This window comes from Lucilia cuprina, chromosome 5 (genome assembly GCF_022045245.1).
Source record: "Lucilia cuprina isolate Lc7/37 chromosome 5, ASM2204524v1, whole genome shotgun sequence".
Taxonomy (NCBI): domain Eukaryota; kingdom Metazoa; phylum Arthropoda; class Insecta; order Diptera; family Calliphoridae; genus Lucilia; species Lucilia cuprina.
This window is the reverse complement of record NC_060953.1, coordinates 60,269,176-60,280,618: the sequence shown is the minus strand read 5'-3', so window position 1 is coordinate 60,280,618 and position 11,443 is coordinate 60,269,176. Positions and strand designations below refer to the sequence as shown.

Genomic DNA, 11,443 nt, shown 5'->3' with positions numbered 1-11,443 from the left:
TTTTCAAAGAAGAAGAAGTAATAAAACAAGCAAATAATTTTTTGCTTTTGTTTTTATTATTTTCTATCATTGTTAATTATTTTCGCAAATAATTCACAATAGTTTCGAAAACAATACTAAGTAATGTACAATGGATTTATGTTTATTAGGGTGACCATGTTATTATCAATAACACAACAGTTAAATACAAGTGTATTTATCTTATAGATATGGAACATAATTTATTTACTTATAAACATAATAGACAATTTCGAAAATAACACCTTTATGTTTAATATGAGTGATCAAATTTGCAGCTGATTTAAGGTTTTTATACAAAATAAGATTCTTATAAAAAATATTTATTATTTTTAGAGTTGTTTAAGGATCATTAGACAATTTTAATGCATTTTTTAATGCAAAGTTTTCTCAATTTTACTATTTTTACTGCCTTCAAACCATTTTCGGTTTTTTATATTAAAAACGATTTTTAATGAAAGCGATCGCTGATATTTTTATGTTTTCAATTTTAAATTTTTTCTACTTTCGGAAATGAAGTAGAAAGTTGATTTTAAGGTTTTTATAAAATAATCCATTATTAATATAAAATGAACACCGATATTGAATATTTTTCAATTATGTATAAAGTTAATTTTAAGTATTTTAAAAAAATCAATTCTAGTGGCATTATTTAATATTTTTAATATCGGACTTCCTTATGCAAATACATATGTATCTACTATCAAGTTTATGTATCCATATTAAAAATTATTTTTGATGTAAAATTAAATTGATTAAATCATTTATTTAATTGCTTTATTAGTTTACTAGTGGTGCCCTAAGAGTATATACATCCCTCAAATTTTAGTATCAGTTTAGCGGTTTAGGTGTAACTTATTGAAAATTAAAACCTTGACGCCATCTGTCCGATAAATTTAAAATTTTACAATAACACTTCTCATAACCTCTAAAATATATATTTGAAATTAGCTCCTATGAGGTTCCATGGTGCTGATTATGAACAAGTAAATACAAGTTTTGTAAATTATTTTTCAACAATTTACTACAAGAAATGATAAAATCTTATACACCCCTTTTTTGTTTAAAAACTTCTAAACTAATCTATAAAAATAGGAATAATTAGATATTTTTTCATTAGGGTTCTATAAATCGACTTTAGAATAATCGACTATTTTGTTCTAAAAAAGTCGATAACTCGACTATCGTCTATGAAAAAAGTCGAAAAGTCGACTTTGTAAATAAAATTCGAAAAGTCGGAAAGTCGAAAAAGTCGGAAAAAGTCGAAAAAAGTCGGTAAAATTCGGAAAAAGTCGAAAAAAATCGGAAAAAGTCGAAAAAAACGGATAAAGTCGAAAACAACGAAAAAAGTCGAAAATAGTCGGAAAAAGTCGAAAACAGTCGAAAAAAGTCGACTATTTATAAAATAGTAAAAGTCGAAAAATCGACTTTTAATTAAATGAAAAAAGTCGAAAAATCGACTTTTCATAAAATGCAAAATGTCGAAAATTAGATTTTTCATAAAATGCAAAAAGTTGAAATGTCGAAAAGTCGACTTTTCGTTTCAACTATAGAACCCTTATTTTCATTAGAATTTAAATTTCTTAAGAAACAATTTTCCTAACTGTGGCAACACTATAACAAATTATTATTTATTCACAATAGTTTAATGATTAAAAATTGTTAGGGATGACAAAATGACGATAAAGCTCGATATACAATAATAGAGAAGATGCAATAACAATAAAATAAACAAACATAATTTACAAAAACTTTAATAATTTTTGTTCTATAAATTGAATATTTATTTAATTCAAATAAACTTGTTGAGTATGATAATTATGTATATTTTTTAAATGTTTTAATTGTATTTAAGATTAAATTTCAAATAACACATATAGAGATTATGAATAAATTATGTTTTAATTTGTTATCCAATGTTTTTTGTTTAATTTTATAAATCAGATATTATTGTTAAGATATTTATCAAGTATTTTTGTTGAATAATTTCAATTTTTCTTGCTAAACTACTAGAAGCCCTAAAAGACTTTAATATTTAATACTCAGCAGAGTTTAGTTTTGTTGTATATGATTAAAGAACATACGTTTAACTGAGTAGTTTAACTAAACTCACGATTGGTTAATATGGCAGGAGCTACCAAACTCCAACCATAAATTAATATACCCAACCAGCTAGATATGATTTTAATCCACATAGAAGCGGCATTGGCATTAAAGAGCTCAATATCGGAATTGGGTCTTGAAGAAAAAAATAATTAAATTTGAATTGTATAATGATATGTATTTACATTTTACTTACTTGTACCAATTAGTTAGTGTCATCATTACATAAAGCGAAGCACACACAAATACTATATGGAATGTGGACCAGGAATAGGTAACACCTTCGGTTTCATTATCACCCTTGTTTCTGGTATCGCCTGAACCTGCTTCTGCATCTGATAAAACTTCTGTTAAAACTATTTTTCATTAGAATTTGTATCGTTTTTTAAGATTATTGAAAAACATTTATTGTTGTTAGTTTGTTGAGTGTTGTAATATTGGTTGAGGGACATTGTTTAGCCCAAAGAAGCCATAAAATAAGTATTTACAAAAAAAAATTAAATGTTGTTAGTTGTTAAAAAATCAAATTAAAATCATATTTTATTAATTTTGAGAAAATTTGTGGTGGAATTTATATGAATATGTTTTAGATGTGGTGAATTAATATGTGTATAAAATTAATTTGATGTATGGTTTACTTTAGAGATGATTAAAAAAGCAATGCAATATGATATAATATTAATAGAATGGACTAAATTAAATTATCTATTTAAATTGTTATCTTAGGAATAAAAGCAGAAAATGAGTTTGTAGGCGTTTTGCGAATTGAAAATATAAATAAAGAACTCACCACGTTTTTCATCCGTATTATTAATTTTGGAAACCTCAACAGCCGAGCTAATGCAATTGTACAAAATGCACAACATCCATACAACTAAGCCAATAATATTGGTAGTATCAAAGGTAACTTTCGAATTGGGTGTTGGAGGAGCTATGGTTGTGACACTAGTATTGCCCTCAATAATACCAAACATGCCGGGATTGCAAACTTTTTCTGTAATAGTTAATATATAAATACAATTGCAATGATATTGTTAAACTTTCATATATACCAGGATTATTAGCTACTGCCGACCAAGTCAAATAAATCGTATACAAAGTAACCAAAGAGCTTTGCAGCAGACCTGATTGGGGTAAACGTTCTTGGACTGCTGGCAAAACGGAGACAATACTGACCAATAGGCAAAGAATTAAGTTAATGGAGATGAAAAATTTGTTAAGGCCACACTCGGAGCTCTGTAAATAAGAAGAAAAAATGTACATAGGTTATCAACATTTTAGTTTTGCACAATTTTCTCAATTAATTACCTGTGTAAAGTATACATAGAGCAGCGAGATGCCAGCAATGGATAGACCGTAACTTAGCAATGTTACAAATACCAAAGCATAGTAATAGCCACGATTATTTTCAGCATTTTCTGCATAAACAACAAGTATATTAATTATCTTTATAATTATAAATTTAAAAGATAAAAAGAAAACCTATTGTTTAATGCTATAAATTCTTTCCCTAAATATCAACTCACCAATCCAATTTTCTGCTATTGTATGGGCAAAATCCACTATGATTATCAATTGTACCAAAATAAAAGCCAGGCCACCAATCAAACCAACCCACATCATCGCCGGACCAAACGATCCATCCGGAATGAAAATGGCCCCAATAGCTGCACCAAAACAAATCAAAAATTTCAAAGGCCAAAATTCATTTTGTATATGAGATCGCGGATCTCGTGATGACTTCACCCCCAGCATTATTAAAGCCATTAGGGTAAAGAAACAGGCAAGACCAAAACATATACGATAGACAGCCATATAACCCAGAGCATAATCACAGTCGACTTGTAGAGAACCACCAGAAAATGTATCCAGAGCTTTAGAACTAACCGTGGAAGTGGAATTTATACAAAAAGGTAATTTCTTTAGAGTACCCTGCAGCCCGGGAGAAAGAGCAATCGCACCCAATATGGTACCCACTAATAGCATAAAGGCATACATGAAACGTGAAGAAGTGGAATTTTTACATGAAGGGCAGGCGCTGCAGCACATACTGGCAGCAGTGCCAGTGCAGCAAAGGGCACACTGTAAATAAATTTATAAGAAAATTTTAAAATTTGCAAAATACCTCTTTTCAATATGACTCATTGTGTACTAAGTGCAAAATAATTAAATTAAATCATAACAAAAAACTCAGAAGAAGAAAAGTGAATAATAATCAGTTTTTTATTTATTTAAGATGTTATTGATTTTTTTCCAGTTTATGCTTTGTTTATTTTGGAAAAACACAAAGACTTTTTCAAACTTCCAGATGTTGATTAAAATATCCTTACCTGAGCTGCGGAACACAGTCCTAAAACTGCTCCCATATTATTTTATGCAAATTTAGTTATTTATGAACTAAAAATTAAATTATTTAGTATTTTTTAAAATATTTTTAAGAAAATATTTCACAATCTACGTTGTTCTCTAACTTTTGTCTTCAATGCAATAAAAACAATATACACAAAATATTGAACAGCTGTTTTGTGATATGTTGTCAAACATTAAAATCATTCACAATAGTATATTTACTTTTTTATGTTTACAATTGCAGCGATAAGCGACATTAATAATTAAAATGTTTTAAAGTTTGTAAAAAATTAGAACTGATCTAAACTGAAGGGAACTGAACTAGAAGTGAACTAGAACTGAATTAGAACTGAACTAAAACTGAACTAGAGCTGACTTGTACTGAACTAGTACTGAACTAGTACTGAACTACAACTGAACTAGAAGTGAACTAGAACTGAACTAGAACTGAACTAGAACTGAACTAGAACTGAACTAGAACTGAACTAGAACTGAACTAGAACTGAACTAGAACTGAACTAGAACTGAACTAGAACTGAACTAGAACTGAACTAGAACTGAACTAGAACTGAACTAGAACTGAACTAGACCTAAACTGGAACTAATTAGAACTAGAACTGAAGTAGAAATGAATTAAAACCAATTTTTTATCTCACCACAATGTAATTATTACACTTAATCAAAATTTATTAGGCATATTTTACCTATTGTTCTGATTATATAGTAGAATATCATTGTTATTGAATTTGTCAACATTATTGTATACACTTTAGTATATATGTAGGTACTAATTACATATATAGTTATTTTTATATAATTAGACCAAGTTGTGTAGTTTGCAACAAATTAGTTAATCGATTTTTAATGAGACATTATGTTAAGAGATTATTCGAAGTCAGTAAAAACATACTGACTGTATTAGCGCAATCGAGAAAGTATTTTTTCGCTTTCAAATAAAAAAAATAAAATAAAAAAATTAAATTAAAAATATTTAAATTAAATAAAACCGCCAAAAATAACAAAATTCTAACCACACGAGTATATGAATAAAGTTTTTTTTTGATTGTGTGTTTCAAATTGAAAACCATAATTTGTTGGCTAAAATCACGAAGGATTTAAACAATGGCTATGTATGGAAATTATAAAAACTCATCATCATTAGCATTGCTAACACTTGTTGTTCTGCTGATGATTTATATAAATGTGTCGTTAGCAGCCAGAGATTCTTTACGTACAATTGTTAAATTAACCGATATGCGTTGCAGAGCCACAGCACCGCAATTAATGTACTTCGAAGAGTGTACTCTGAAGCGTGATGAGAATATAACGAAAGCCATCACCTTGTGTCGCATTTACGATAAACCGTTGAAACAGGTTAAGGTAAGTTTAATGAAAATACATATAGGTACATTCAAATCGAATATATACATATGTATGTAAACGGACCAAGGCCGAATTTAATTGTAAAATGCCTGCCAACTGGATCTAAACTAGAGCTGAACTAGAACTGAACTAGAACTGAACTAGAACTGAACTAGAACTGAACTAGAACTGAACTAGAACTGAACTAGAATTGAACTAGAACTGAACTAGAACTGAACTAGAACTGAACTAGAACTGAACTAGAACTGAACTAGAACTGAACTAGAACTGAACTAGAACTGAACTAGAACTGAACTAGAACTGAACTAGAACTGAACTAGAACTGAACTAGAACTGAACTAGAACTGAACTAGAACTGAACTAGAACTGAACTAGAACTGAACTTGAAATTAACTAGAACTAAACATAAACTGAACTAGAACTGAACGAGAACTAAAATATAACTTAGCTATAACTTAATGTACAGACATGAAGAATTTACCCGTATTGCCGTTCTTAACACTCATATTAATTCCTTGCCCCTATTCTTATCTTATTTTTTTCGACAATGATTTCCACAGCTCAATATTCGTGGCTATCGTAAAAGCAATGTTGGTTATGTTCCCTTTGTACTCGATCTCACATTGGACTGGTGTGAATTTTTGAAAAATCGCAATAATATAGTTCTGCAACGAATGTTTGGTTTGTTGGAGAAAGAATCCAACCTCAATACCAAGTGTCCCATATATGTATGTTAATGAAGTGATTATATGCTTTAAAATTAATTAATTTATTTTTGAATATTCTTTTGTATTGTATTACAGCTGGACTATACATATATGAATGCCAGCATGGACAATAGTGGAGTATTTTTTATACCGTTTAAGTGGCCCACAGGTGACTATCGTTTTGATGTAACTATAGATGCTAATGAGGAAATACGCTTAATTGTAAATGCATTTTTTAGTTTAAGACGATAGATTGAAATTCAAAATTTTTTATAATAAAACATTAAAACAAATTCAGTTACCCATCTCAAAATATGCTATTTTATTCGTCTTTTAGAAACGTTGTTTTGTGTGATGATTGTATTACATTTTTCACCTGTTTAAATCATCAATTATACACATATTAAACAGTTTAATTGATCAACAGATTTCCCTTTTGAATACACAAGAATTTTACGTTTTATTTTTTCGCAAATCATTCAACCGTATTATTCAATTAATTTAACATTTAAAAAAAGTGAACGATGACTTGAAATAATTCAGTTTAAACATTTTTTGTTACTTCGGATAAAAAATACATATGTATGTGAAAGGATACTGCAACCATAAATCATGTACTTTTTTTTGGTTTTACTTCCATTTTTAGTATAAATAGTGAAATTAATGATGCATGATTCTACTTACATTTAGAGTTCCACATTTTAAATGATTAAACAGATTTCAAAATGATTTGCAAATTAGTCTCGATGATGCACGATATAAATCACGCAAAACTTAAATATAAAATGTTGAGATTTCAAGTCAAGAGGGAGGTGGCAATTTAATTTATTTATTTACATAAAATTCGGCATATTAATAGGTCTAACCTCAGAAGTTAAAGAAAATACTCTATATGATATTGATTGGATGCTACGCATAGTCTTATGTTCACTTTTAGAATAACAGCTAAAACATTAAATTTCTAGGCTAAATATAAAAAAACATGAACCGATTTTCAAGAAATTTTGTAACATACAGCGCATTTTTGAAATCAACTTTGTGATCTGGATTTTATGATTCATGAAATTTTTCAAATTTTTCCGGATGTTTATTAAGATTTTATTTAGTTTTTAATGTAATAGATGAAAAATTTTTAAAAATCTTTCAGTTTCTCAGATAAACGAAATTTTGTATTTACTTCATATAGTCCGACCGTTATTCTCTAAATGTTCATATAAATGTCAAAGTTCTTCATGTAGAATGTGAAGATTCTAGCTTTAATAGTTTCTCAGATTCACAGTCCGCTTTTTCTTCCTTAAAATGTTCAGATATATAATGAAGTTCTTCTTGCAAAATTTGAAGAATCATGTTCTATTAGTTTCCCAGATAAACGAAATTTTGTATTTAATTTATATGGAAGTCGCAAAGCTCCTCCCCTCCTTTGATCTCTAAATGTTCACATGAATATCAAAGTTCTTCAATTAAAATTTGCAAATTTTAGCTCTAATAGTTTCTCAAATAAACGAATTTTTCTATTTAATTCATCTGGGTGCTCAAAGCCCACTTTTTGTCCTAAATAATCATATTGGCAATAAAGTCGCTCCAACAAAATTTGAGGACTTTAATTCTTATATTGTCTCAAATATACGGATTTAATACTTTCTTAATATGGGCGTGGCATTTTGCCTACTTGAAATCTCAAATCAAAAAGTACCCCATTGTTCGTTCCAGATATAGAGAAACACATAGTGAAAATTTATATCTCTTTGAAAATTAACTTAAAATAACTTTCATTTCGAGATACAATAAAGATCAGTAATCACTTATCTTCTCTATTGAGTTTTATATCAAAAATAGAAAATTTAAATATATTGTTTAATCTAGAATGAAATATGATGAAAAAATTATCTTCATATAAATTCGAATTGCTATTTTTTAAATGCAGCTCAAATCTAAAAAACCATGATGATATATATTTGACTACTAACCTCTCAAACGATGCATATATGTAAAGCATTGTTCATATAAAGTTTGGATAAATTCATCTTTCAATATCTTCCTAATGATATTTGACCTTTATTTCTTCGGAGTGGGTGGTTTAAAGCTCATGAATAAAAATAATATTTTTAAACATACTTTTGTATAAATGGAGGAATTTTTGAGAAACAATAATGCGACAAAAACGATGGTTGTACTCTTTAATGAACAGCTCAAAATTGTTTGTCAAATTAAAAGTTGTTTTGTTTTCTCTGTCAAGGTTCGAGGATTCTCCTAAGATTTTCCTAGGACAGAAAACAAGCGAAATTTTGTTCTTTTTAAAGGAATTTGAAATTTTTCAATTAGCTCATTTTAATAGTTAAGAAAATGCCCCGAAGCTTTTTTAATCTTTATACCAGGGGCACTATAATTCAAAGAACATTGTGACAAAATTTAAACTAAACAGTTATTTAAATATATTGCAGATGGGAAAAATACCAAAAAAACTAATTTGAAAGTGTCCTTAGTTCCCTACTAATGATTTCAGTATCATTTCTCAAAAATGTTTCCTTAATTTGTCTACAAATTTGTCAAAATTTTCTAATTTAGAAAAATATTATAACTATTTTATAGTTATAAGCTAAATTTTTACATCTAATTAAAATAAAGTATAGTCATTAGAGATAGAAATATTTTCTTTACTTTTTGAGGAAACCCGAGTAACGCCGGGTATACGCAGCTAATTATATATAAAAATCATTCTCGGATTTACCACTCCGTTTAAAACTCTTAGATTCTCTAATATAATCCTGACGGTTTGTCCCGAGTAGTCACAATATAAGAGAAACCGGCAAACAATTTTTATATAAATCAAAACCTCTCTATGACTTATAATTAACCGTTTTACCCATATAAGCACACGATTCGACATTGCCAAATATGATACCGTTATTTGTTTCCCATCTCTATTTCCACTTCCATATATAAATGAAAAAGTCTACACCCTTTAGTGTATTGTAAGTCGTAGTAAAGCCAAATTTACTAGATACCTATAATCGTTATTTGTTATGGAAATTCTCCATGGTACAACATGGTACATATATCTGACAGTTTTGTTATTTTTTCTATTATTTCTATTTGCCTTGATAACATCCGTAATACTTTATTTGAATGTCTAAATCTGTCTTTGAAACAATCAACTATGAAAAAACTGTATATATGTAAATGTGTAAATAAGTGGGTGTATTTGAGAGTGTGTAGTTTAATAGAAGAAAAAATGCTTTTGTATAATTTTTCAGTTTAGAATACATTTTTATCCTTTTTAATCATACTTGACAATAATTGAAATGACAAATATAACTGGTGATTGTTCAGGCTTTAGACATTTAGTTTGTGAGCAGCGTTTCTATTTGTCTTTTGATAATCTCTTATTTTTGAAGATGTGGTAAATGTGCGTATTTTTAATTTTTTTTATTATATAAATATTTGCATATAAAGTTATTTGTAATTTTTTCTTGAAGGTTACATTTAACGTATTTCATTCAATATGAACATTTTTTAATTTTATAAAAATGAGTTACAATGAAAATGTAAATTTTTATATGTTCTTTGAAAAAAAAAACAGGAATATGTTCATATGTTTCTAGTATTTGAGTAGTATACACATACATATGTACATATATTAGTAGCATATCCCAGCAAAAACTTAAATTGAAAAGTAATGAGTTAAAAATATAAAAAATGCACATTTCCCTGATTTTTCACACTGTACAAGTAAAACGAAGTACTTCCAAAAGAATAACATTTATCGCCACTTCAAAATTAGCACTAAGTGAATATTTTACCTTCTGAGGAAATGATGTTTATTGACTTTTAAAAAAGCAAAAAGAATTTAATTTTTTTAAATATAAATAAATGCGTTCAATTTTATTACGTTAATATTATTTGAATGAAATTAGTTGTATTCTATAATAATAAAATTTCACTTTCTAATAACTAAAAAAAAACACAAAAACTTTTTCCTGAAAATGACTTCAGAAGTAGTGAATTTGGAACCAAAAAAGGACATCCCTCAATCAAATTTTTCACACTGAATACGAACCTGGACTTCTTGTTCGTGAGTTCGCTGGAATATAAACGGTTAGTAGTAGTCATTGAAAAGTAAGTGGTTATGTAATTCATTACTGATTTTTGGCTGTGCTTCTATATACCTTTCATTGACCAATCTTTAGTTATAATTACAAGTTTTTCATTAAATGTATAGCAATTTACTTAGTGCAATCATCATGGCTAGTATTACATTTTATTAAATTTTTTTTATAAAAAATATTTTTAATTTTTTTTTTTTTTGTAGTCATTGATGTTTGAACAAAACACACCTTAAGTGGTGGTTATATTTTCCCTGAAAACCTACAGCGACACATAAAAAATAAATGACAAAATAACATTGTTGTATTTTTATTAAAAACTCATACTGTGAGCGTTTTTATTTTTCAACAGGAAGTTAAAAATCAAACAATAGTCATTGTACCCATAAAAATAAAGTTTTGTGTGTGTTTTTTTTTCAGTCCATGTCATTGTGTTAAATTTTCTTTTATTTTGTGTTTTTTTTTTTGTAATTTAAATTTTATACGACAAAGTAAATAAAGTTTTGAGTTTGTTTTTTACTAGGCTATTGCAGCTGAACACATCATGTTGAAAACACTTTATAAACAATCACATTTATCCACATCACTTCAATAAATGTAAAATGGTTTACGGGAAATAAATTTTGCTCAAAATTTAATGAAAATTTAAGTGAAAATCAGTAAAATTATGTTTGGTTTAAACTAAGGCAACTGTAAATATTTGTATGTGGAGAAAATAATTACGTTGTTTAAAAATTTACGAATACATATTTACTTTAGTTATGGATAATTTGGTTTATA

The 11,443-nt window shown here is 27.8% G+C and overlaps 2 protein-coding genes across 9 annotated transcripts; one reads left to right on the top strand and one right to left on the bottom strand.

Annotated features, from left to right (window-relative positions):
• Positions 1 to 1,895: 1,895 nt before the first annotated feature.
• Positions 1,896 to 4,620, bottom strand: LOC111690849 (serine incorporator 1). 8 transcript variants are annotated; one of them, XM_046952672.1, is made up of 7 exons: positions 4,452 to 4,620; positions 3,648 to 4,203; positions 3,430 to 3,539; positions 3,174 to 3,357; positions 2,912 to 3,115; positions 2,318 to 2,465; positions 1,896 to 2,256 (listed from the first exon to the last, which is right to left on the bottom strand). In XM_046952672.1, the coding sequence occupies exons 1-7, from the start codon at positions 4,485 to 4,487 to the stop codon at positions 2,118 to 2,120; spliced, it is 1,377 nt and encodes a 458-aa protein (XP_046808628.1). In that variant the 5' UTR covers positions 4,488 to 4,620; the 3' UTR covers positions 1,896 to 2,117. The 8 variants fall into 8 exon arrangements, with proteins under 8 accessions (XP_046808628.1, XP_023309190.1, XP_023309192.1 ...); XM_023453422.2 differs by having other exon boundaries at positions 2,318 to 2,477; positions 2,915 to 3,115; XM_023453424.2 differs by having other exon boundaries at positions 2,318 to 2,468; positions 2,915 to 3,115.
• Positions 4,621 to 5,551: 931 nt separating this feature from the next.
• Positions 5,552 to 6,812, top strand: LOC111690863. The gene is made up of 3 exons (XM_023453439.2): positions 5,552 to 5,850; positions 6,414 to 6,581; positions 6,657 to 6,812. Exons 1-3 carry the CDS (start codon positions 5,593 to 5,595, stop codon positions 6,810 to 6,812), a joined length of 582 nt encoding a protein of 193 aa, XP_023309207.2. The 5' UTR covers positions 5,552 to 5,592.
• Positions 6,813 to 11,443: the final 4,631 nt, after the last annotated feature.

What these genes read in the sequence shown, in the direction of transcription:
- LOC111690849 (XM_023453421.2), bottom strand. Translation starts at nt 4,487, where the DNA reads ATGGGAGCAGTTTTAGGACTGTGTTCCGCAGCTCAG. An exon ending in GACTGTGTTCCGCAGCTCAG is followed by an intron (nt 4,204 to 4,451) that starts GTAAGGATATTT and finishes ATTTATTTACAG; the next exon opens with TGTGCCCTTTGCTGCACTGG. An exon ending in AATAGCAGAAAATTGGATTG is followed by an intron (nt 3,540 to 3,647) that starts GTGAGTTGATAT and finishes TTGTTTATGCAG; the next exon opens with AAAATGCTGAAAATAATCGT.
- LOC111690863 (XM_023453439.2), top strand. Translation starts at nt 5,593, where the DNA reads ATGGCTATGTATGGAAATTATAAAAACTCATCATCATTAGCATTGCTA. An exon ending in AACCGTTGAAACAGGTTAAG is followed by an intron (nt 5,851 to 6,413) that starts GTAAGTTTAATG and finishes TGATTTCCACAG; the next exon opens with CTCAATATTCGTGGCTATCG. An exon ending in ATACCAAGTGTCCCATATAT is followed by an intron (nt 6,582 to 6,656) that starts GTATGTTAATGA and finishes ATTGTATTACAG; the next exon opens with CTGGACTATACATATATGAA.